Genomic DNA, 27,500 nt, shown 5'->3' with positions numbered 1-27,500 from the left:
TCGCCCACCAAGCAGCGCAGTAAAGAGGCAAGAAAACCTTTCTCAACAGATTAAAGCGTTAACAGGGAAAGATTTACTGCGCGGAAGAAAACATTAGGATACAAACTAAGAATGCGAGGAAGACGTATAGGAGGTTCTGGCGCCATTCTGACGACGTACACCAACCACGCTACAAGATTCCTGACCTTCGGGAATTTAATCATTATTGCTATAAAAAATAAATATATTACGTATTTTACCCAATGGACTCCCCACGTCTCTAGGGCATCGTCGGCCAGGCACGTGTTGGAAAGGGGAGAGGAGCGGGTCACCTGATCGGGCGGAGTTCACCTGAGAAGGCTAGCCATGGGTGAGGTATTTAACGAAAAGTGGAATACTGATGAGCGGCGAAGATGAGTCATGTCCTATCAGCCTTGGAGGTCTCGTGGGCGGCGCTGGACCGAGGGGCAGGTAAAGGTACTACTCCTCAAGGTGAGTTACTCGAACACCTGAGCTTCACTTCCGCGGTGGCATAAACCCAATGTCCAAGGTTAAATGCCATTAGAGCCCCTTCTTCCTTACGCAACCCATCGTTCCGCCGCGAACAACGAGCGTCTCTCACCAGTAAATATCTCAAAAACAAATTGAAAAGCAAAGACGGAAACCGATTGCGCTGCCGCAGACTCCCACTAAAGCCTTACCTTCGGGGGTAACAATATACAACAGTCTTGTAATGACTACTCCTCTTGGTTGCTTGAAGCCAAACATCCCATTATACGAAACATTGAATTATAAGTTTTTGGAGCTGTTGTAAAATTAAGAAGCGAGAAAAAATAATCAGTAGAGGTTTTCTCTCAATGGGGTCCATTTTCCCCTGCCGCAGAAAACACTCATTAAGAACACGAAGTTAAGCAATATTATTGTTAGAACCTGACCCTCCACATGCGAGGAATCGTTGTTGTAAGTGATAAACAACGGACAAACCTGACTTCAGAAACTCATTTTCCAAGTGGACGCACGCAAGAAGCACACCGATGCGCGGCAATTACAGTAAAACAAGCCGTTAGTACCGCGAACACGCAACCAACCACTCAGGGGCTGCATGTCACTCCTGACCAGGGCGTGGAGTGAAGAGTGACGTGAACACCGTGTAGAAGAGATGAAAATTTGCATCCATCTAATCATCTCAGTCACTACCTGTGATATCACGTCGCTTCTTCCTCCATCCATCCATCCTTTACATCTCACCCAGTTCCCTTTCCTCCACCTCCCCCCTTCTCCGCCTCCTCCTCCTACTCTAGCCTTTCATCTTCCTAAGAAAAGCCCTTGAAAGCCTCTACCCCCACCCGGTGCTCATCATAAATGTCTCAACCGGCAACTGACGCAGCGACCGAGAGGACGAGAGCTCCACAAGGAACATCACTCCGACACACCAGTTTGTGCACCTCCTCCGCGATGGAATACTCACCCTTATTACTGCTCCTGATACTACTACTACTACTACTACTAGTATTACTACTACTACTACTACTACTACTACTACTACTACTACTACTACTACTACTACTACTACTACTACTACTACTACTACTACTAGTAGTAGTAGTATTACTACTACTACTACTACTACTACTACTACTACTACTACTACTACTACTACTACTACTACTACTACTACTACTATTTCTACTACTACTACGACCCATTAGGTAATGGTGGTTTATTTAGCAGCTTCCAATTACGGGGTTGTCAAAACTGACGCCTAATTAAACATCATCTGACCCACAAAACAAATTTATAGTACAATCTACACTTCTTTCCTCTCTCTCTCTCTCTCTCTCTCTCTCTCTCTCTCTCTCTCTCTCTCTCTCTCTCTCTCTTTCTCTCTCGTGTTCTTTAGGTTTTCTTTCCTGTGGTTTCTCTTGTGCTCTGGACGCTTTCACAATCTTGTTTTTGTGTCCATCCTTCCCTCACATACTAGCTAGTCTCCTCCACATCTCCCCCACCAAGCTTCCCTTCCCTCCATCTCGCCACCTCCCTCTTCCCTCGCCTCCCCACAAGCCTCAACATGCTGCACAGTCATCGCTAATCACTATGCATTCTCTTAAGACACTGTTTTCTTAAGAGGATATTGAGATTGTATAAATCGTACATCAAAACTGAGCTTTATAACGATTCATTATTCCATCTCTCTCTCTCTCTCTCTCTCTCTCTCTCTCTCTCTCTCTCTCTCTCTCTCTCTCTCTCTCTCTCTCTCTCTCTCTCTCTCTCTCTCTCTCTCTCTCTCTCTCTCTCTCTCTCTCTCTCTCTCTCTCTCTCTCTAGCCCCTCCCTCGCCTCCCACACCCGGGTCACAGGGAGCCTCCCCACCTGGTTCTGACAGCCATTGTTGGTGCTCACTGTGGTATTTGACGCGCTTGTTGGTCTGGAAGAAATGCCCTCCGTCAGCCTCTCCTTCTTATGTTACCCTCTAGGCGACGTGTCCTCTCCCAGGGTGTGTGTGTGTGTGTGTGTGTGTGTGTGTGTGTGTGTGTGTGTGTGTGTGTGTGTAATTCACCACAGTTGCCTGCTGGTCACCCAGCCAGTCTTCCCCATTACGGAGCGAGCTCAGAGCTCATAGACCGATCTTCGGGTAGGACTGAGACCACAACACACTCCACACACCGGGAAAGCGAGGCCACAACCCCTCGAGTTACATCCCGTACCTATTTACTGCTAGGTGAACAGGGGCCACACATCAAGAGGCTTGTGAGTCGAGCGTGCCAACCACTACACTACGCGGTGTGTGTGTGTGTGTGTGTGTGTGTGTGTGTGTGTGTGTGTGTGTGTGTGTGTGTGTGTGTGTGTGGAGTTGCTAAATATTTTCCTAAGCCGTTGATTACAGCCCTGTAGCACTCTAAGCTTCTCCTCAGCGTCAGGCTCAGTAAAGGTCATCCCTGGATACGATCGTCACTTTAAATCAAATTACCATCATCGCTGCCAATCGGAAACGAGAGACTGACTGATGGTGAAGAATAAATGTTTGTACTGCGGGGCTGGAGAGCGCTATCACCTGAGACACGCCCTCCTCCTCTCCCTCTCCCTTTCCCTATCCCTCTCTCTCTCTCTCTCTCTCTCTCTCTCTCTCTGATCTTCACTAAAAAATACACGACGTTAACTTCACGAGGAACCAGTCGAAGCTAGCGTTTCTTTCCCCAGGTGTGGTCTGCTCCTTTGCTTTTTCCGCTCTGGTTACTTCAGAACGCTTATACATTCATTCCCTAACGCTGGTCTGGTCGCCTAACGTGGCTACCAACACCCAGGCTTTTCATCAACTCCTTCAGTACTGAGACGCATTTCTAACACGAGTATTGTGTGTGATTAGACGATTTTATTTGCATTAGGAAAGGTGTATGTAGGTCAAAAAATTAATGGCTACAGTCTTCACTATTTCAATCCCCACATAAGTAACTGAAGCTGCATAAAATCACCAAGTAGTAAGCAGAGTGAATAGAAAAACGCGTCATGGTACTTCAAGGGGTTAAAAGCACCTTCTATTGCAATATACCTGAATATACCTATGAAACAATCTATGCTAATCCTTGCTACGTACTGGTAAACTTTATGGAGATACAGTGCGTGGTGGCGCTCAGTGAAAATGGCGCAAAGGTTTGTGGATCTTGCAACAGGAGGAGGAGGAAGCAGAGGGAAGGAGGAAAGTGGACCGGGTGAGTGTAGGGTGGGTGGAGAGGAGAAGTGGGAGTTATTTGGCCAAAGACTGAGGAAGGCTTTTAAGGTTTGGTGTTTAAGTCATGCTAAGCTCATTCAACATCCATCAATTTTGTGATGTGAGGGGCAACTTTCTCTGCCTCCCCGTCCACATCTTTCACTCTCCACGCCCTTTGTCCTCATCCCAGCCTCCTCTTCCTCTTCTTCCTCTTCTTTTCCTCCTCCTCCTCCTTCTCCTCTTCTCTCCTGTTTCCCAAGCCTTCTTCATCCTCTTGTGTGTGTGTGTGTGTGTGTGTGTGTGTGTGTGTGTGTGTGTGTGTGTGTGTGTGTGTGTGTGTGTGTGTGTGTGTGTGTGTGTGTGTGTGTGTGTGTGTGTGTGTGTGTGTGTGTGTGTGTGTGTGTGTGTGTGTGTGTGTCGTGTGTGTGTGTGTGTGTGTGTCTGTCTGCACGTTTGTCCGTCTGTTTGCCTCTCCGCATCTGACCGCCTTTATGAATCTGTCTCTCTCTCTCTCTCTCTCTCTCTCTCTCTCTCTGTCTTTCAAATACCGTATAATTATAGTTTTGTGAATGCATTTTAAAGTTTACGATTTTTCCGCTTGATATCCTTCTGAAAGAATATTGCAGCAGTAAACAAATTGATTTTATCGCAACCTTTCTTTAAATAGTACAGCCAAGGTCTTCATTTCTGAGTGGCTGTCAATCTCCCGTCTCTCCTTTAACAGTCTAACAATTATTCTTTAACGTGATTCAAATTATTCTTTGCAGTTCATCATGAAAGTAGCTCAGCATTACATGGAGGTGCTGTGTGATCAGTCACATTTTACTTACCGGGACATGAACAGTAATGAAACAGACACGCAATGTTTGAATCACCGTGATCTAAAGGACACACTAGCGACCATTTTCTATACAATTTTTTTTTTCTGAGGGGCAAATAAGCTTTCTACTTTCTTATAGTCTTTAGCAAGTCTCTTTTCAGCATAAAAAAAAAGGAAAATAGACCGCTGCTTATATCATATTGCCCATCCCTCTGCACCTGCACCGCCCTGCCTATGTTGGCGCCACGAGTATCACGCGTGCACATCACCACGTGCTGTCCTCCACCACCACCCGGCATGCCGTTACCATCCTCCACCCAGCACCCGTCATCCTCACCTCTCCTGCAATTGCCAGCGAGGCCTTGGCAGGGTAACGGGAAGGCGGCATCAATGCAGCTCGCCCGCACTTTTTGCCCTATTACCTGTGTGATTTATGAGCTCAAGGTTGTGCATCATTATTTTAGATCACCGCTACAGACCAGCAGTGGAGGATGACCACGGTAACATGAAGTGGCATAGCATCAGCGGCAGAGCAAACAATTCTAAAAGGATGCCACGCTCTTAACACAGACGGGAAGCCGGCTAATGACTTTCTCTTCCGATCTCAAAAACACGCAAATGTGCTTTAGATATATTATCGTCCCTCTGGTCCACTTCACGAGCGATCTTATTAAGTACAGGCAGCTGTCAAAGATGATGTGGGTGAGGGACGCGTGGGCCGATCCGTACCAGCCTCCGCGGTGCTCTGAGGACGTACGGACAATCATAAAGGCCCATGAGGAAGGCTGACAACTGAGTAAATCAGCCGAAAAAATGTAATGATGTAGTGTTGGGCTTTAATGGCAAGTCAAATTTCCTTCTTCATATATTACTGCTTTCAACAGGTCTTCAATAATGATCTGCATCGGCGTGAGGAGGGAAAAAAATGCAAAAATGATTTAAAAGTATTTGTTCACGAAAATTAAAGGTGTGAGTATGTACATATATTATTCACAACACAATAATCATGGTTGAACACACACACACACACACACACACACACACACACACACACACACACACACACACACACACACACACACACACACACACACACACACACACACACACACTCTCTCTCTCTCTCTCTCTCTCTCTCTCTCTCTCTCTCTCTCTCTCACAGACACACACACACACATACACAAAGGGAAAAAAATACTACTCTTTTCACAAATAAATTGCATAATAAAAAAGAACTGAGTTGACTTCTACGGAAAGAGACCAGTTATTTCAGGCGAAACAATTGAAAACAAGATAAGAATCGTTGAAAAATAACAGACGAACATCTGCATTTCCTATAAAGTATCAATTGAATGGTACCGCTGGCTGCTTTATGGGACAAGTGCTTCCGCGCCACAAGGGCCTTAATGATTGCCTTGCAACTCACTATATGCAGATCGTAATGGTGATAAGTGAAGGATAGTTACCGTACTGCATTACTCACTCTCTCTCTCTCTCTCTCTCACACACACACACACACACACACACACACACACACACACACACACACACACACACACACACACACACACACACACACACACACACATACACTTTATCTTCGTCTTAAAGTGTCCAATATTTGTTCTTGCAGTGTCGTCTGCTTGTAATGATAAGAAATACCGAATAAATATTGAGAATTTTCGCTGATATCTGAGGGTGAAGGTGTGGTGATGAGTATGTACCTGTAGTGTGTGTGTGTGTGTGTGTGTGTGTGTGTGTGTGTGTGTGTGTGTGTGTGTGTGTGTGTGTGTGTGTGTGTGTGTGTGTGTGTGTGTGTGTGTGTGTGTGTGTGTGTGCGCGGTAGAGAGTTTCCGTGTTATTGAGAATTCCGTTTTATTTCTCTCCTCGGACAACCTAATTTCTTATACATATACTACTTACACTGGGTATATCTCGAACTCACTCTATTCAGTATAAACGTAAACCACGCAGGAGTCTTTACGTCCCAAACATTAAGCAAGACAACAATGATAAAACAGCAAGTCAGAACTCAAAAACCAGCTTCACCTCAGACGTAACGATTCTCCTCAGGTAAAAGTGTCAATACACGAAAAAAAAAAAAAATAACGATCAGCAAAAATCGAGATACAAGGCGTTCATTTCCTCAGTGTTGGCGGAGTGAGGCGGAGGTCAGAACTCAGGAGGCGGGGCACGGCGGTGACCGAGAACCAAGAACACCGGGCCCTGGCAGGCAGGTGTGCCGGGATGTGCGTCTCCAGATGAGAAAACGAGATGGCCTAGTAATGACTTGTACCAAATTTCATTACTTTTATAATGAAACCAGATTATCATATGAATGCAGTCTGACTGTCGACGTCGCCTGCCCTCAGATCAAGACAACGGTGGACGCCTGGCGGGGAACGGGCGTTATCGTGCCCCGAACTCTGTCCTTCCTCGTGGCCTGGGGAAGCGTAGGAGAAGTATAAAGAGAGGGCGAGGCTAGACGGACACCGAGAGGTCGACTGTCACTACTCGCCGGCTTATCCTTTGACAGGCGTTGAGAGAGAGAGAGAGAGAGAGAGAGAGAGAGAGAGAGAGAGAGAGAGAGAGAGAGAGAGAGAGAGAGAGAGAGAGAGAGAGAGAGAGAGAGAGAGAGAGAGAGAGAGAGAGAGAGAAAAACCTATATCATACCCCGGGCAGGTGACAGCTGGTGGATGAAATTTCCATCATCGTTTTCTATCAGAGAGAATCATCTTATCAAGCGTTGCACGTCGTTCCTCGCTGGGCAGGAGGCGAGACCCTGCCCTACACCACAGGCCCTTCCTTTCCTATGTTAAAAGTAATCTTCCTCTATCGCTCTTCTTTTTTCTGACTCCCAGCTACTTTCATCACATTCAGCTAGTATTTTCAAGGCGAAGTGACCTTTTCACCATATTATTTTTTAAGCTAGTCCTCACTGTGGCTACGTCTAATACCCGAGCCTTCAATATCGCTGCCAGGAATTAGCCGCCGGCCAAACAGGAGGAATAAGAAGCGAGGGATTGAGAAGCAGGAAGGGAGGGAGGAAGGCAGGGACGGTGACGAGCTACAGAAACTGGCGCAAAACAGCTCGATGATGAAAACTAAGTACCAGCTATCAAGTCTTCCCGGGCATGTCTTTAATATCTGGTGCGCAGGATGTTATGGGTGAGAGAGAGAGAGAGAGAGAGAGAGAGAGAGAGAGAGAGAGAGAGAGAGAGAGAGAGAGAGAGAGAGAGAGAGAGAGAGAGAGAGAGAGAGAGTATACCCACCTCTCATAACTTTCAAATCACTGACATATTCACCAGTAACACCGAACGATGTATTTTGTCCATTTCACCATAATAATCACTCCCTTCCCGCTAACCACCACCCGCTGCTAGGAAAAGGAAGAAGGAAAGGCGATAAATAACAACAGAGACCCACAGGAAGGAAGTAGGTAAATTGCCACATACTAAACATAACTCACAATTGATATAATTTTCTACGGATCTTTGCCTAGAAATGGATGTGGGAGAAGCGATATGTACCTATGAACCGTCCCTAATATGCTGAGTCTAGGTGTGTGTGTGTGTGTGCGTGTGTGTGTGTGTGTGTGTGTGTGTCTCTCTCTCTCTCTCTCTCTCTCTCTCTCTCTCTCTCTCTCTCTCTCTCTCTCTCTCTCTCTCTCTCTCTCTCTCTCTCGCTTACCCTGTCACTTTGTTCTTTTTTAATGTTAAATACGTATAGGGCTGATGATTGTGGTGGAGGTGCCTTAACACGCCTGTAGCCGTGCAATAAACATTAACATTAGTGTCGTTCTCGCGCCCTCAACGTCCCGTCACCGCGAGGAAAAAGTAATTATACGTTGTTATAATCTGATTTGCGAGACAGATATTAGACCGCGTCACTAAATTTAGCAGCACCTTCTGATCCGAACTATGTTCTTTTTTTTTTCTCTCTCTCTCTTTTCTTTTTTTGTTTCTCCCTCTCAACACTCTTTTTTTTCCTTTATGCAGATGATTCAGACAGACAAGATAAGTGCAAGTAATATTTTTGATCTGTGTAGAGTAAACATTAATTATATCATCAACACACACACACACACACACACACACACACACACACACACACACACACACACACACACACACACACACACACACACACGACCATCTACCAAAGAAGAGAAGGCAAGGTGAGATCATCGATGAACAAGAAGTTTCGCTCATGTCGTAAGAAAAAAAAAGGCAACAAGACAATTGAACTTAATCGAAATTTAGAGTGAGGTACCATGAGAAGGAGGAGGAGGAAGAGGAGGAGGAGGAGGAGGAAGAGGAGGAGGAGTGTTCATGAGTAAGGAAGGAGGAGAAGAGAAACCAGGAGGAGGAGGAAACTGAAAGAGAATGATAGGAATACAAAGTAGAATCAAATGCAAAAATCCAGTGGGAGGTGCATGTTAATGTCTGAAACCCTATTGGTGATAGTAATTTAAGAGGAGGAGGAAGAGGAGGAGGAGGAGGAGGAAAATGGAGCCTACAAATGGCCACACACACCCACACATGCAGACACACACACACACACACACACACACACACACACACACACACACACACACACACACACACACACACACACAAACAGTTGCTGTAGGCTCACTTTCAGAAACCAATATACGAGAGAGAGAGAGAGAGAGAGAGAGAGAGAGAGAGAGAGAGAGAGAGAGAGAGAGAGAGAGAGAGAGAGAGAGAGAGAGAATACCTAAGCTTGCTACTTGGCAATGGTAAGATCACGAAAAAGTGTTGGCAGCAAGCAAGGAGAGCGGGACAGTATCGCTTGAGGCGCGGCGAGGCGGGGATGTGGAGGAGGGCGAGATAGGGACCGTGATGGCATGCTTAAGGATGAGAGAGAGAGAGAGAGAGAGAGAGAGAGAGAGAGAGAGAGAGAAAGGGCAATCGAAACCTCATGATAGGGACGCACTTCACTCCATAATAAGAGAAACAAGACCTGATTCAGTGTTCATCTATAATACAACCAGTGATTCATGAACCTGAAGCAAGTTATTTCTTTCTTGCCGGGTTTGCTTTCCCAGAAACGACTCACCTTCCGCTTGTGCTACGTGACTATTGAACCCTCAGTGACAGAAAATAATCAAGGGATCCAAGAAAATGTCCCTCACACGCACACACACGCAGAGAGAGAGAGAGAGAGAGAGAGAGAGAGAGAGAGAGAGAGAGAGAGAGAGAGAGCGCTTCCGCATGACTAACGACGCAGGAGAGGGGAGGCAGCAACAGGCTCCTCTTCCTCCTCCTCCTCCTCCTCCTCCTCCTCCTCCCTGACACGCACCTGGCCGCCGGAAGCTGTCCTGACCAAGAGGGGGGTGTGGGGTTTGATTGTACCGCCGCAGAAACACCGGCATGGACGAGGGAGGCTGAGTGGAAGAGGGCATGGGCGAGGTCAGCCGGAGGTCAGGATGGGATGCCTTCACGTGGGTGTGAGTGTTTCTTCCCTCCACACTTCCTGGCATAAGTCTTCACCTGAGCCGGATTCCTGTACCTTTGAATAACCTCCCTACACTGACCTGCTCATTTTTTAACCCTGTCCTTCCCTGGGTGCTTCTATCTCTCTCATCTCACCGGCTCAACACCACCAGCACTGGCTCTTGTGTGTGTGTGTGTGTGTGTGTGTGTGTGTGTGCTTCCTCCCCCACGCCTCGTCCCTGGAAACACCGCGAGAACTCATCCACGACTAATTGCACTCCGTTTCCTGTGTTCTTACTGCGTTAATGACAACAATAAAAACGAGAGAAAGAAAATATATGTACATTGTTTATTTGTATTATTTATCAGTTTTCTCCTTCGTCCTGCTGTTTCCTTCCTTGCTCCCACACGTGTAGTCTGAGTGGTGGCGCCCCTAGGCCTCTCTCACAGGCGACGCTCGGCCATCATGTATTGCCTTCAGGAATTTCAAGTGAAGATTTTGCGAGTGTCACTGCGTAAAGTTTTGTTGGTAGTTACTGGATCCTATAATATCTCTCTCTCTCTCTCTCTCTCTCTCTCTCTCTCTCTCTCTCTCTCCGTAGTCAATTTATTTCGTCTTTTCTAGTTTTAAATGACTTTATTTACTCAAAGTGGTTGTTGAGCTACATTAGTAAACGTTAAACTGCTCTTCTTGCTCCGATTCCTCCCATCCTTATAGCAGATTCATTGCTTTTTTATTCATTACTTTTTATACATTTGGTCCATTTCGGGCTGCAGGTGTGTAATATTCAATTTTCATCTCGTTTTCGTGAGTCACTAGTACACGCACTGCTACTTTGTGTACTAAAGTGTGGCTCGCTACACTCTCATTTCTTTCTCATTATCCTCACAGCAGCAGTTAGGGTTTCGCAAGGTTCCTCTAACAGTTTGTGATTGAAACCGCAAAAAGGGAAAGAAACATAACATTCAGGAAGATTGTACGTAATTTTCATATAATCTCCCTCAGGAGTTGGCAGTCAAAACAGTGACTTCCATAGCGGGTTATTTATTTCTCGTCTGCGTAGCATGTAGATAAATACACTGGAAGAAGGATAAGGACACATTTCACACACACACACACATACACACACACACACACACACACACACACACACACACACACACACACACACACACACTCTCTCTCTCTCTCTCTCTCTCTCTCTCTCTCACACACACACAATTCAATAACCTCACGTTCCTCCACAAGACCCATCCACCCATCGACGCCCTTTACACGCTGAGCCTCAATTGAGAATTTACGTCACGCCACCCTCCGCCACGCTGAAGACTGGCCACTCATCTCCCTTAGCGCCGCCGTGCCGACCGCCGCTCCCTAAACACAGACCCTAACGTGAAATTCACTACCGTTTCCCGGCTTCTTTTACGGGTGATCGGTTCTGCCCCGTGTTTGCGTGCGCATCCAGCCTTCCCCAAACAAGTCTTTAATTGGTACATTATTTTCTGGTGGTCTGGCTCGCCAACGGGACCAGGAGTTCTCCAGAATTATTATATGTTTTTATCAACTATTTCTTTTTTTTTTAGATAGCATGATGAAATTTCTCCTTTTCAAATAACACAACATTTTCTAAACAAGAGGAAATGATCACTTAGAGCTCTGTGCAAATCTTGTAATTCTAAAAATCGTGTTATCTCCTCTGTACCTACTTCCTTCCCGGTACAATTACGCCCGATAAATCATTCTCTTCACATTTCTCACTGAAACTCAAATAAGCAGGTGCATTTACGTTCCCTTCCAGCAAATTGGCTTAATATTACCAGAACTGATGCTGACTCTGTTATTTCACTCTAGGTAATTATTTCTTGTTTTCTTGAGGCTTGACTTTTGCCTACGATTCCGAGGCTACCTTACTGTTCTGGGCTAGAACGTTCAGACAATGTACTGATATATAGAGTAAAAACAGATAATCACAGTGAATAAGATGACGTCATTGCATTCCGCGGTAAATTATACCAACACTGCGTTATTGTAGTTATGTGGCAAAAATCTATGTTGTTTCTGTTTCACTTTGTCTTTTTTCTTCTCGCTTGAGTTATTTGGGATGTAATGTACCTTAGCACTGCGTGATTTATTACATGCATTTATTATTGGTCATCTCTATCCACAATGATATAGAAAATGAAAAAAAGATCACATTGTTATTTGCTCCCAACTGGCGGCGGTAGAAAGATGGGTCTACTACACCCTGTTCATTTACCTCTTAAAAGTCCACTGCACTAAGGAGAGGCAAGTCTTACGCATCATTGCTCGAAACTGCGATCACGAGCAAATCACAGCAGAAACACTTAATAACACACAGGCGAACACACAGATCATCACACTCCGGCACACCTTCCAGTGGTGCAAGTCTATACACTCACAAAAAACACAATAGCTGTTATGGTACATTTCCTTATTGCTTTTTTTTCACAACTTCCTTTTAAAACTTCTCGAACCACGACCAGTCCTTCAGTCGTTTACTATCATTTTGCAGCCACATATCTGTTTTAATGTCGCTCACTTTCTTAAGGCGTAAGTATTTTTTTTTTTTTGTACCACTTTTTTCTTCCGGCGTATTTCTTCCCTTTCCTCCCTCTGATTGACTCCGTGTTGTGTGTGTGTGTGTGTGTGTGTGTGTGTGTGTGTGTGCATGTCAGGTGTCCGTCAGCAGGCAGCCGAGCAATTTCCAAAATGATTCACGCACGCTATAGTGTTACGAATCTTTACGCAGCGAAGTTTTTTCTTGTCATATATCCAAAGAAGGAAGAAAAGCATTGTCAGATAAACATCCGTCTTAGTGTTCCTTCTACATAAACACTTCAGCAACAGACGCGCGTGAATAGTGCTGGCGATGCTCATATCTAACCACTTCACACTATTGATGGCCACCGTAACTTATATCCCTTAACACTGACCGCTTCTGCTCCCCGCTCGGCCACTGCAGGGGACACACACACACACACACACACACACACACACACACACACACACACACACACACACACATGCACACACACACACACACACACACACACACTTCCTTTCTTCCTTTTTCGTCTTCCACATATTTATCGACGGGTGCTTCCTACCCTCCTTGTAATTACATCTTGGGCCACACGTGGGTCATCTTGTTTGCACGTGCCCGCCCAAGGAGGAGGCTGGCGTGGGTCGCAAGATGTAGTGCCGAGTCATGGGGTCGAGTGCTGGCTTGCCCTTCCTGCTCACGACGCCGCCCGAGGCAAGGCGAGGGATCACTGCACCCACGATGAATGGAGACTTCTGCGCGTCGTAGATAATGTTCCCGTGGGCGGCAGGACGATGGAGGCAAGCGGCTAGTGCCCACTGGGGACCCTCTCATTAACGTTCCCTTGGCCACCGTTTGCATATATGAGGCTCACGAGGCGTAACGTAAGACCCAATGAGTAGCCTCCGACACTAGCCGTTCACCAATTTCGTTTTCACGGGTAAACTCAAGCCACACGAAGTTTTCTGATGGCACAGATTGGAAAGATCTAGTCTTCAGCACTGTTTTCTTTTCTTTACTTTTCTTCACTGAGATTAAATCTGCTACTCGATTGCAGCTGTTGAAACATTTAGATAAAATGATGATGGTTAAATATGGAGCGACAACACCACTTTGTTATGAGCTACTTGCACAGGTTGATGTGTCCTCACACCGGGTGACGGGTCTCTTCAGATTTACATAATAGGGAGAGATAAGGAATGAGAAGAAATGTAATGACCAAAGCACAGCAAGTGAAGGCAGCAGGAGACCAGTTGATGGTCGAGCCAGAGTACTGAGGGATGCACGGCGGGAAATATGTTGTCACTAAGCCGCGGGAGGCCGATAGGCAACTGATAAAACACGACACCGATGAAGCATAAGAAAGGTAGATGAACTATGCAAAGAGGAAGATGGACACTTGCATGTAAGAACAAATGATAAGCATCGTGCACCCGTTGAGGCACTACATGGAACACAGAAGTCAAGGAAGAGATAAAAATAATTAACCACCAAGAAATAACTCTCTCAGCTTAGACGTTCTTTAATGAGAAATTTGTTTGAACCGGAAGAAAGAAAACTTAAAGAATGAAAGAAAGAAAACTGCATATCAGGAATCTTTCGTTTGAAAATTGAGACGACTCCGAAGTGTGTGTGTGTGTTTGCTCATATACATATATATATATATATATATATATATATATATATATATATATATATATATATATATATATATATATATATATATATATATAAGCAAACAAACGCACGCACACATATACTGACACACACAAACACAAACACACAAACACACACACAAACACACACACACACACACACACACACACACACAAGACCTTGAAAAAAAAGGGAGTATGAAACACATAAGACAGACACAAGAGATTTGTGGATAAGCTGTGCTGGTCGGAAAGGCGGCAAGGAGAGGCTTACACAGTGGATGACGGTATAGATGAAGCTACATGTGTTGACATTAAGTGAGAGAGAGAGAGAGAGAGAGAGAGAGAGAGAGAGAGAGAGAGAGAGAGAGAGAGAGAGAGAGAGAGAGAGAGAGAGAGAGAGAGAGAGAGAGAATGTTACTTGCTATAGTATGAACAGACATGAATATGATAAGAATAAAATGTGACAACCTTGTGAGGAAGAGCAGCCAACTAATGACAGGCAAAAAAAAAAAAACGACTTTGGAATGGAGGGAACGCTGACATAAAAAAAAAAAAAAATGTTGAAAAAATTGCAGTAATATAATAATAATAAAAAAAAACGATAACAACAGAGGTTTTAGTCACTTCGGGAGCTCACACTGGGAAAACATAACTGGGATGTTTTGAGCAACGTGGAATGTTTAGAGGTGCCGTATACCGAGCGATGTCAACAAATGATCACAAGACACGCCAGGGAACACAGTGAAGGAGGAGCACAACAGCCGAACAGAGATAGGAACAGCATGCATCACAAATGGGTACTTTACCTGTGCGAGGACGGGCGGGTCCCGCGGCGTGATAGCGTCAGCGGAGATACCAGAATCCGCAGGCGATGGTAAGTCCACGGTGAGAGTGCTGGAGACGCCGTTAGTTTTGTAGGGCGGTCTGAGGTATCCCCCGTCTATCGTAGGGTAATCCTGTCGCAATGTATACTGTGTCTCGCTAGACGGGTAGTAGTCACGATAGTAATTGTCTGTGACGGTGGTATACACTGCAGGGGATCCACGCACAGCGGGCGAGGTGCTGCTCGAGTAGGGCTGTGGTGAGGGCGACAGGTAGGGCGATACATGGTCGTAGTTGGACTGTGGAGAGGAAGCCGAGAACCCGGCCAGGTAGCTGCCTGTGCCGGCGCTCATCTTCTCGCCTGAGTCAAGCGGCGCCTGAATAACAAGTGTGTGGTTAGAGCGAGGACGATCCCCCGACTCTACTTTAAGGCTGTGGTGCTCCAGCTCTTCTTTGATCACGTGATGATCGAGGTCGTCCTTGAGGGAGGTCGCGACGTCGAGAGAGGGCGGTGAGTCTCCCTGGGGTGGTGGCGGGGGGAGGAGCGGGCGTCGCTTGTCGCACAGCACGCCGCGGTCGGCGGGACTGACAGCCCGGCGAGTCAGATCCTCTGGCTCCGGCTTGACGCCCTCCGTACCGCCCGCAAACAGGATCCCCTCCACGGGCGCCGCCCCCGACACGCCCTCAGACACCCCGTTTGTCATCTTGGAGTCCACCGCACCGCCCATTACCGGGCTTCCAACCCCAGACCTGCAGACAAAGGGAGGTAATGAGTAACAGTAAACCAATCACCACTCAGTAAGGGGCAGAGCTAGATAATCTAGGGAAGTGAGGAGGACCAATCACCGTGCGGGAAAACTGGAAGGCGGGACTAACTGCGCAGAAACTCCTCCCACATATTCCCTCGCCACAGAGCGGGGTGCCAGTCCCCCTTACGTAATACTTATTACTACTGCACTCCTACAATACAAAGCTTGGCTAGTACACATACAATGCATGCCAACATAATATGTCATCACAAGAAACCATTACAACATATACTTCCAATTAATTGTACATAGACATCTACCACACTTCATCCCTCTCTCTCTCCGCCTCTTCGTTCTCCTCCCCTGACCCACCGACCACCCCAACCTCCTCCCCACCTGATGCCCCTTACCTCTGCTCCCCACTATGCTACACGCTCCCCGATGTCCGCCTCACGGAAGTTCATGAAGGCGTCGCAGGTGATAACGCCACTAGCACTTCCCACGTCTTGGCCATCCGTCACTCCCTCAGACATGCTTCCTTCCATGCATATCTTGCACACACACTCAACACCTCCAACCACTCACTCACCACGATACAGCCGTGCAGCCTTCTTGTTGTTATTGTGACTGTTAGCGCTGGAATTTGGCGACACGCACACTTACACACACACACACACACACACACACACACACACACACACACACACACACACACACACACACACACACACACACGAGAGAGAGAGAGAGAGAGAGAGAGAGAGAGAGAGAGAGAGAGAGAGAGAGAGAACCATTCCAGGAGGCCAGTTGTAATTCAATTAGCTGAACGATCATACCAACATCAACACAAAAAAAAAAACATCCCCTGTGGCTGCTCTTTGACCTGCGCACCACAGCACACAGAGACTGGAGGAGGGAACGCAGCACTTTTCTACTACCGGTACTTCACTTACTGAGAGTCACACGATCAATACTGGACATACAAACAAACCCGGGAAGACCTGTAGCCCGGTCAGCGAGGTCGGGGATTCATCACTTCATGGGGGTTGCTCGACAACTCTCGGGGGTTGCTACGCTAGTAACACCGTTTGGCTCAAGGCCAGACAAACCTTTGGCCCGACAGGTTCTATTCTTAGGGCACCATTCTACTGACTTCCCGTACACACTCAACCGGTCTGGGCAAAAATGTAGCTGTACAGGAGGAGGAGGAGGAGGAGGAGGAGGAGGAGGAGGAGGAGGAGGAGGAGGAGGAGGAGAAGTGACTGGGTTGTGAGGTACACCGCAGTGGAACCGTAATGTGAGGGGAAAAAATTCTCTCTCTCTCTCTCTCTCTCTCTCTCTCTGTGTGTGTGTGTGTGTGTGTGTGTGTGTGTGTGTGTGTGTGTGTGTGTGTGTGTGTGTGTGTGTGTGTGTGTGTGTGTGTGTGTGTGTATCCTTATCTCTAATCCTGTTTATACTTTTAACCGTAGAGCGAAACGATTCTCTCTCTCTCTCTCTCTCTCTCTCTCTCTCTCTCTCTCTCTCTCTCTCTCTCTCTCTCTCTCTCTCTCTCTCTCTCTCTCTCTCTCTCTCTCTCTCTCTCTCTCTCTCTCTCTCTCTCTCTCTCTCTCTCTCTCGTTCTTATCTTTTCCGTATTCCTTCCTGCTCCAATTCAGTTTTTATCTCCCATACCTAATTAATTGTCCTTTATTGCAGTAACATGTAGTCGTATTTTAGCGACGTCTTGGCTCTACAAGATTAATGCTCCTGTTATCTGTACTTCCAATGTAATTCCTATCTATATCATCATCATCATCCTCTTTTGAGTTCTTACTGATCTTTCTTCTTATCTTGTCGTTTCTCAAAATTCTCTTGCATTTTTATTTTTCATTTTCTCTTCTTATGTACGTAAAATTTAAGAAAGATGGTTTATCAGTCAGTCTCTTCCTGCTTTCGACAGTGAAACGCGTAATTCAAGACTTAATTCTACTTTTTACGTATTTTCTTACAAGTAAAATTTTTTTGAGTGCGAACATCATACCGGGAAAATTCAAACTTGGCTTCCTTATGATATTGTTATTGTTGATCCTACAATGCTGCATTCAAGGGACTCTTTTCTCCATTGCTTAACGTGTAATGTGGACCGTCTTCATGCGTGTCAATAGCCATAACGAGATGGAAAAATAAACCATTATCCATTACACAGTGAGGAAAATCTTGACTGATGTTCTTATGCTGTGACTTTCGTGCATGTTCTGTTTGTCTTACTGTAATACCACATTGCTTGATTGATTATACATAACCTAATATATATTACTTATTATTGAAAAATGGAACATGTAATTACCTGTCAATCACTAACTGGTCTTTCTATGTTGTATTTATAAGTTAATTCGTGTTGCTGCATTTTCACGTCGACAGATTATGATCAGTGGAATTCTGCTTAGCATTGAAAAGAGCAACATGTAATCACCTGTCAGTTCTCTCAGTAATATATAATGATGTATGGTGCGGAGATCATTTTCTTCGTTTTCGTTTATGTTCCTACCAACATTTTGTCTAAAGCTCCAACTTGTATATGCATTGATATATAATTCGCAAGAAACAAGAAACTTACAGAAAAATATATACATGTCTCCGGTTAACGTGTCTTCCTACTACCTCATCCATTCCACTGACTAATAGTACTTTCTTGTTCATCGCTTTCCTCACATTTACTCCCCCGTGATTTCTCCTTTTTCTGACTAGCCTGTTTTGTTCGTGTCTCTCCTTTCACAGTTGGCCTCCATTCCGTAAAGTTTGATTTATTTTCTTCTCCTTTATTTTCTTTCTACTTTCTTTTCACTCATTTCTTGCAGTCCTTTCTTTTCCCCTTTCACTCATTCACTCATTTCTTTATCGCTTATCTTTTCTTCTGTTTTACCTTCTAACATTCTTTCCAAATGCTTGCTTTCCTTCCAACTTAAATTATTCTCTTTTTCTTTGGTCGTGTCTTTCACCCGTCTTTTCTTTCCTCACATCTCTTCCAATCCAAATTCCCTCTTATTCACCGCTCACTTTATCGTCATTCCCTTTGGCTCTCGTATCTCCTCCACGCTCCTACGTACAAATATTACCAGCAGAAAACTCTTCCCTTTTTCCTCACTTTATTGCTATTACTTTCTTCTCTTTTGTCTCCTACACAGTCTTAGTTCGTCCAATGCCTCTCCTTACGTACACATTGCAAAGGAGAGGTAAGATCGAGGCCATAGCTTTAAGTGATGGCGTCGCTTAACACTCCGGCAGACATCGACCAGTGACGTTCAGTTAATGACCCGCGTAGACTTCTAATTATCCTTTTTTTTTCCAGGTATAAGAGATAGGTGGTGGTGATAGGAACTGTTGTTGTGGTGTTGGAGTTAGTGGTGCAGTTGACGATAGCAGCAGCTGTTGTTAATGTGGTGGTGTTAAGTGTGTGTGTATGTGTGTGTGTGTGTGTAGGTTATAGTGACAGCAGCTGTTGTTTGTGATGGTGTTGATGGTGAAGGTGGTGATAGAGGTTTATTGTGTAGTATTAAATGGTGATGATAGCGGTGGTGAGAGGAGCAGCAGTAGATGAGGGGAGTAACTGGTGGTGACAACGGTTGTGGTGATAAATAAAACGGTATAATGGTGGTGAGGTTAATTAACGTAATGTTGGTTGTGGAAGTGGTGATGATAATGGTGGTAGTGGTAATGGTAGCGGTGATGACAATAGTAATGGTGACTATAATGGTAAAGCAGGACCATCATAAACCACATGCAAGACATTATATTGATTCTGAGACCTCAAATCCTTCAACACTAAACACGGATGCGATAAATGGACGGTTCACGGAAGGAAGGATGACTGAATGGATGACTGACGAAGGAATGACTGGATTAATGGATGGATAGATGGATGTATGACCGGATGGGTGACGAGGGGATGGCTGGCTGGCTGACTGGCTGGCTGGCTAAAGGAATGGATGGGTGAGTGACTGGATTATCGAAGGAGGGTTGGCTGGTAGATGGATGGATGGGTGCCTGGATTACCGAAGAAGGATTGGCTGGTGGATGTATGGGCGGATGGTTAGTAGATGATTGGATGGTTGGCGCCAAAATCCACCGAATTCTGTTGAGCGGATTCCAGTTTTCGGTGAGAAATATTTTGGCAGGTTTTTCTTCTTTTTTCTTTCTTTCTTTGGCCTCAACAACTTCTTGCCTGGAAATCCACTGCCCACCCTTCTAATTCATTTCTCCTTTCTGTCACCCACTGCTCCTTTCCTTTCTTCTACTTGCCCCTTCTCCCCTCTACTCTGACCCACCCTTCTACAACTATCTCTTTTTCCTCTTTCTCTACCATCTGCTCTCGTTTCTTTGCCCCATCCTTCACAACTCCGGCACTAAGTTGTGTCACTTTATTTGTTCCTTCCCTTCAATCACCCGTTGTGATTATTTTTTTTTCTAGTGGGACACCAACAACTCCTCTCCTCTCGAACTTCTCCCTCTTTACTCCAGCCAGTCCAGCCTCTTCCCTTCCCTTTCTTTGGTTCTTGTATGTCCTCCTCTTGCCCCCTATTCTCCTGGATGTCCTACCTTTCCTCAACCTCCCAGGTGGTCGCCGAGGGCACGCAGGTGTGGCGGGCCATCACCACTGTGAGTTAAGACTCCATCCGAGACCTTAAGATTGGTGTAAATTGGAGGTATTACACTTCATAAGGTATCGTTCTTTCCCCGAGAATCCGTTCACCGAGGCTGAAATCGGCCCACACACGCCTGGAATTAATTCCAAACACGGTGCTTCGGTCAATTTATGGCATGCGATAACTTTTAACACACACGATGGAGCCCCAGAGCAATGGCGGAATAACACACTGTAAGACAACGAATGATGTCAGAGCAGCTTAATTATAACGTGGGACTTCCTCTGCGGGATATATTTCCTGGAAATTGCTTCTCACAAAAGGTCCTTTTTTTTAATTTTCGTTATCGTCTTCCTGTTGCCGCCATATCGCTGTTTGATGGTCTAAGTACCAGTTCTGAGGCGCTCCTGGCTTGGTGTGAAAGAAAAAAAAATAGTTTAAACATTCAAGCTAAATGGACTTTTTTTTTTGTGCATAGACAGCCAATAGAAACTAAACTGACTATTATCATGTACGCATCTACACGTTTCTCTCACTTGGCAAGAATTGTCTGTGCAGAGGATGAGGCACGGTCCGCCACCTTACCCGAGGCATGGCTCGACACGCTGCACGCTAGGACGCATGAGATAATACTTCATAATGGGTGTTGCTCTCCTGCTCACACCTGCTCCGCCCTGCCCCGTGCGCTTGGAGGTCGCCGCGTGCATGCTGCGTGAGGCGGGTCGGGCGTTACGCTGGCGGGTCACGGGTGGCCACGGCTCTCAGACTAATTCGCCCTCACATCGGCGCGAATCCATTCCACGAGTTTTTGTACAATGTCGAAAGAAGACAAATGAATCGATAACTCTGGGCGGTAATGTATCGGTAATTACTGGAGCAGAGAACACACAACTATGAAAAGGGTCGTCAGGTTTTTGCACCAATTTCACCAGTGCCGTAAAATAGATAATTATAACTGATGCATTGCCAGTAATTTGTTTCACAGCTTAAACATGAGCTTTCACAATATACACTTAAAAGTGAAACTGCTGCGAATATCATCTTGTAGATATTCAAGAAAACAAAACAAAAAAAGAAAAAAAAATGTAAAACACACACACACACACACACACACACACACACACACACACACACACACTCTCTCTCTCTCTCTCTCTCTCTCTCTCTGTCAGTCTGTCTGTCTGTCTGCCTGTCTTTCACGTGGTAGAGTTCTTCAAAGGCCCCGCGATCTGTCTCGCTCTCTTCCCCTTTAACCCACATTACTGGCTTTTACTTTTCAACTCCTCAAAAGAAAGTACAGCTGAGAAAAAAAAATGCTCACATACATAAATTACCCACATCATAAAAGTACAAGGGGGTATTTTACTGCCCTGCCCCTGTGACCCTCGCCTTTGGTCCTAGCGCCTCGGGGAGTTTCGTGACGATTATAATTAAAAGCAGTGTCGGGAGAGAGATCTGCTCAGGGCGGGGACAGATAGAAAGATTACATACTGGAAATGATTAAGGAAAATATTGCGAGTTGGTGTGGTGTTTAGGATGTATTGCTGTATAATCTACGCCTACACTTGACACCTATACCCGCCTCCCACACTCACACACACACACGCGCACACACACACACACATGCAAACACGCGTACACACTAAAAGAATAGATGAATAAAAGCAAGGCGATATAACTTGAAATAAGGAGGAAATATAGACACTGCAGACATGATATATCCAGGAGCTTATGACAATGATAAATGAACGTAAATCAAGGATGTTTGGTATATTACACACCTCCAGGATTTGATTAAACACCTTCAGTAGCAGGACACATTTCCATATTCATTCTGGTTATTATTTGTTGCTTTCATACAGCTTCAGGAACTCAAGTGACTGATTGAAATAGTGAAGACTGTAGTCATTAATCTTTTAACTTCCATAGACCCTTCCTATGTCAATATAATTGTATATTCATATCTACAAATCAAGGTAAAAATGCCTGAAGGGGTTAACCTTATATATTACAACTGCACATCTCCTTACAACACACACACACACACACACACACACACACACACACACACACACACACACAAAGCGACATCTCTACATCTGAAGAAGAAATTTTGTGCCGCCCGGTATAAGACTCGTACCTCTGAGCAGACTTGTTACACCACACATTTATTCTTCTATACAATCCATTACCTCGGACCTTTTATGCAAACACTAATCTGATTGCAAAACATGAGATTTATCATCACCCACCCCTAAATTTGCTTCTTATCTTCGTGCGCAAATGTTCTTCAGTCTCAGGCAGAAAGTGAGCGTCGAAAACATAAAATCTTGAGTGGAGAGAGAGATAAGCCTGCACTGAATCGCAAAATACTATACTACATCCTGACATCCTGGGACTTTTCTACATCGCGCCGCGTGTATTTGTCGACGAGTATATTCCGTGTCTTCTAATTTGTCTCTATACTTATTCCTCTCATTGTTATAGAAGACAAACGTGCTCCCTTGATATACATTCTTTAGTGTACTCCAGGCAGGCGGGCGCTTAGCGAGGCATCACTTCACTCGCCTCGCAGTCTCTTAAAAAAAACAAGATATTTCCAATAAATCTTTATCACACGTTGCATCCAGGTCACGATGGTACACTGAAGGAAAGTCAATGTAACCTTCGGGAGACTAGCCTCATTCCAAACGTCAGTAAGGAAAGGAGTTGTGAGTGCATGGTAAAGGTGTTTTGTGTTTACTTTTCTCTAAAATTTGACTTTCCCCCAACAACAAAAATAAAAAAAAGAAAGAAAACAGTAAAGATTTTTGTATCAATTTGTCACTCATCCATGTTTTAATAATGAAATGTATTCTAGAGCTTAATTAACAGGTGAGACTTCATATCTGTAAAGCAACGAAAAGTAAAACCCGTCGGCATCACTGATGATATCTATATTAACTTCTTCCACATTTTTATTTCAGTTAAATCACGCCAAAACACGCTTCCCAAATGTGAGTCGCAATCTTTACTACACTGTCACACATATGGAGCAATGCTGTGTGAGGATATGCCGCGCCGACCTACTGAGGCTTCCTGGGCATAATTGTGTTCGTTCTAAAGAAACAAAATAATGAGATTCCCAACTGTTCATGCATTGTGGAGTCAGGAAGGGAGGGAACTACTTGAAGAGACCACAACGGAACGGTGTGAGGTACTTGTTAGAGAAGAGAAGGAGGGGGAATAGGTAGTGGAAGATGAGTATGTGGGGGTGGTGGCGTTAGTAGAATAGGAGAGAGGAGGAAACAAAAATGAGAAGTAGCATAATCCCACGCTGAGGCAGTGCTAAACCCAACCCGCTGTGAGGATGATTACTTACTTTAGATGCAAATTTTGAGGCTGATGGCATAGTGGGTCTACGCTCACTGTGACAGGTGACACACACACACACACACACACACTCTCTCTCTCTCTCTCTCTCTCTCTCTCTAAACATATTGACGAACAACTTCAGCCAGGCATAAGGGTCACGCGAGCGGTGGTTTTAGGGTTCAGAGCGCAGCGTAAGGGCAGCGTCAGGTCGTTAATAAGTCAGAGGTCACAGGCGGAGGGAGTGTGCATTCAAAACTGGACCCTTGGCAGCGTACCCTTTCCGGACCTAAAAGCCTTGGTGATGACCCTCGCTGGCGTAACTTGAGGCTAAGAGACCATTGCAACAGGCCATCGCTATAATAGAATTAGGTATGAGAAAAGAATAATGAGCAAAGAAAAAGAAAAAAATACTAGAAATGAGCAAGATCCAAAGGACTGAATGTTCATTTCTCGCAGACAATGACAAATCGAAACAGAGGAGGTTTGAAATCTGAGAAATCTGCGCCACGATTCTAATGTTAATCGTTACTCGAGAAAAACGGAAATAAACGAATAAATAGACTAATAAATATATACCCAAATAAATAAACATTACTCCTGGCACGGTTAAACCCATCAGTACTGGGACTCTACCTTGAGTTTTGGGTATGATTATGATTTTATTGACATTACGAAGTGTCTATGGAGGTCAGAAAATTAAGGGCCAGAGTCTTCACTATTTTAATCCTCCACATAAGTTTTAGAAGCTGTATAAAATCTCCAATTAGTAACCAGAACGAATATGAAAATGCGTCATGGTAGTGAAGGGGTTAAGAGCAGAAACAATGAAACCTCAGTCATTGCTTCCTCCTGAACACGTGTCGTCAGCAGTTACAGATAATTTCGAGGCGGGCAAACCGAGGCCAATAGAATACTAACCATGACAACAGCGGTGGTAACTACAAAGCAGACATTATTGTGACACTCCGTTAGAAATAGATGTCATGGGACAAATATTTGTTTAAAACCGATGTATACAAGACACACACACACACACACACACACACACACACACACACACACACACACACACACACACACGAGAGGCACCCTTCATGAGCTAAACTAGACTTTTGTATGCACCAGTAATAGCCAAGAGAACAGGAAATGAGGAAGGATACTGAATACACATATGAGTATTAAGCAATGAAGGCCACAGCAGCTCCATTCAAACGAGGGAGCCACCACGTGCAGCATATGATCTTAAAACGTGTATCGCATAAAAATGAAGTAATACAAGAAAACAAATAGCAAAGGAGATACAAATGATTATCGCATAAAATGAACAACGCAATAACAACCGAATGAGATACAAGTAATTAGTGAATGAAGCAAGAAAGCGATGTATCTCGTGCATGAAATATCCACTTAAGACTATCGTGTAAAGAACGGACTAGTGTGTGGTATATAACTCGTCAGGGAAATAGTGTAGGAAATGACACACAGATTTTAACGAGATGTAAGACGCTGATACACAAGATCTCCATTCAAAATAACACGGCAACGAAAAAAATTAAGTTGTTCAAAATACAGTAACATCATACCATAGAAAATAGTGAGAAGGAGAGTGGCTTTTTTTCCCATTTAAGAGCGGGAACCTCCTCATTCTTATTTTCCTGTTAGATTTCAAATAAACGATAGAACAATGATAAATTATGTTCCTGGGAATGATGCGTCTCCTGGCAGATGGGGGGTGGGAGAGTGCAAAGGGTTTTCTACTGTATATGTCGAGAGAGTCAGCAGAGGAAGAGCTCAAGACAGATGAGTATTGCTAATAGCAGGAGTGACGGACTGTGCGATGTGACACTGCCGAAAACTCAAAACAGGACGGCAAACAATTATATCCTCTCTTGATGGAAGCAACAATGTGTATAAGGATGTCGGGAACGCACACACAACACACACACACACACACACACACACACACACACACACACACACACACACACACACACACACACAGCAACGCTACCGAAGCCCTGAAAACAAGTATGGGCAACAGAAAAATAGGATGTGTTTCTTGATAATTGATTAATAAATACGTAAATAAGTAGATAGATAGATAATAAGGAAACAGACACAAAACTAAGGAAAGAAATAAAGAAAAGAACACAGATAGATAAATAGATAAACGATAATAAGGACACATACAGTTAATTAGAAAATAAATAAGAAAGAAAGAAAAAAAAACACAGATAGATAAATAGATAAGAATAGAAATAACGATCAAAAAGCATGAATAAAATAAATAATGCAAGGAGGGAAGAAGAAAGAGAGATACAAGTTCTACAAAGGATAAGAACACGAAGCAGCATCCATCAAAAACTTGCTTCCATGAAAAGAAATTGACGAGCAAAATACATACGAGAAGAGAAACTTGGTATTATAGACTAACAACTCTTAAATGGTAACTGTGATGATGATGATGATGATGATGATGATGATGATGATGATGATGATGAGGATGAGGATGAGGATGATAAAGAGGAGGACAAGGAGAACACTTTCAGCTCTCCCATCATCACAATAAAAGCGATATCAGTTACTCGTTAATCAATAGTTCGTTCGTGCGTGGAAATTCATTAAAAAAAAAAAAGATAAGAAAAAGATATACGTATAAAAGACACACATTCTACGTCATATCACCAAAACCACAAACGAGTGACGGAAAAACCCCAAACTGCGCATATCATAACCCAACCTGAAGTGGAGCACCAGATTATTGGCGTAAATAAAAACCCTATGTGTGAACATGACCAATTTCTGTAAAACGGTGAGCCTGACGTAAGTGTTTGTAAAGAGACAACCTTGTCCTCTAATTGATAACTTTTAAAAACTGAACACTTCGTTAATTTACTGATAACGGATAATGAATGTCCCTTTTTTTTCAATCTCCGCTGGCTAAGGTCGTAATTAAGTCCTTGCCAACCTACGCATCCAAACCAATAAAAAGGGAGGATCTGCGACGAATTCTTCCACCGCTGCGGGATAAAAATTGTCCACTGAATGCGGGAAAAAAGTAGTTCATAACTCAACAAACGATGAATTCCTGACCATTAAAAAAGCTCAATTAGAAACACGAGGACGTTAAGCCAGCGAATGAGCCACCATTGTGTGTATGTAGACCGATGTGCCTTCTGCCATGCTGTGTGTGTGTGTGTGTGTGTGAGAGAGAGAGAGAGAGAGAGAGAGAGAGAGAGAGAGAGAGAGAGAGAGAGAGAGAGAGAGAGAGAGAGAGAGAGAGAGAGAGAGAGAGAGAGAGAGAGAGAGAGAGAGAGAGAGAGAGAGAGAGAGAGAGAGAGAGAGAGAGAGAGAGAGAGAGAGAGAGAGAGAGAGAGAGAAGGGAAATATAATGGAACACTTCTCCACTCCTCCAGAAAATGTAGAGATAACGAGATTCTCTCACACAAAAAAAAGTCTCAGCGCTTAATTGGGGCATTGCACTGCCTTGCCCTGATCACCTGCCAGCCGGCTTTCAATAAATGATCAGGTTTTCTCAAATTTCTACGTTCTTTTATTATTAAGAAGTTTTTTTTACCTACTATTACGGTAATACTGTCAACATCACTTAAAGAGTGGACAATTACGGAGTATATTTTTTTCCTTTCTTGCTGATATTTATGTAATGATCCAGCATAAATAAACCAAAAGCAATTTTCTCTTGACTTGGGTCTTCCTGGGAATTAATTTTGTGGTGAAAATTTGTAACAACGACTGACGTATGTAAAT

General features: G+C 44.4%; 1 protein-coding gene across 6 annotated transcripts in view; it reads right to left on the bottom strand.

Annotated features, from left to right (window-relative positions):
- LOC123518577 (protein grainyhead-like) overlaps positions 1 to 27,500 on the bottom strand; it is a 494,700-nt gene that overhangs the window by 154,454 nt on the left and 312,746 nt on the right. For all 6 annotated transcript variants that reach the window (XM_045279450.1, XM_045279449.1, XM_045279454.1 and 3 more), the window contains one exon: positions 14,992 to 15,757. In XM_045279450.1, coding sequence (XP_045135385.1) covers positions 14,992 to 15,757 — 766 coding nt within the window. The remainder of the gene's footprint in view (positions 1 to 14,991; positions 15,758 to 27,500) is intronic.

The sequence above is a fragment of the Portunus trituberculatus genome, chromosome 44, assembly GCF_017591435.1.
Source record: "Portunus trituberculatus isolate SZX2019 chromosome 44, ASM1759143v1, whole genome shotgun sequence".
NCBI lineage: Eukaryota > Metazoa > Arthropoda > Malacostraca > Decapoda > Portunidae > Portunus > Portunus trituberculatus.
The sequence above is the reverse complement of the archived record's forward strand: the minus strand, read 5'-3'. Positions and strand labels throughout refer to the sequence as shown.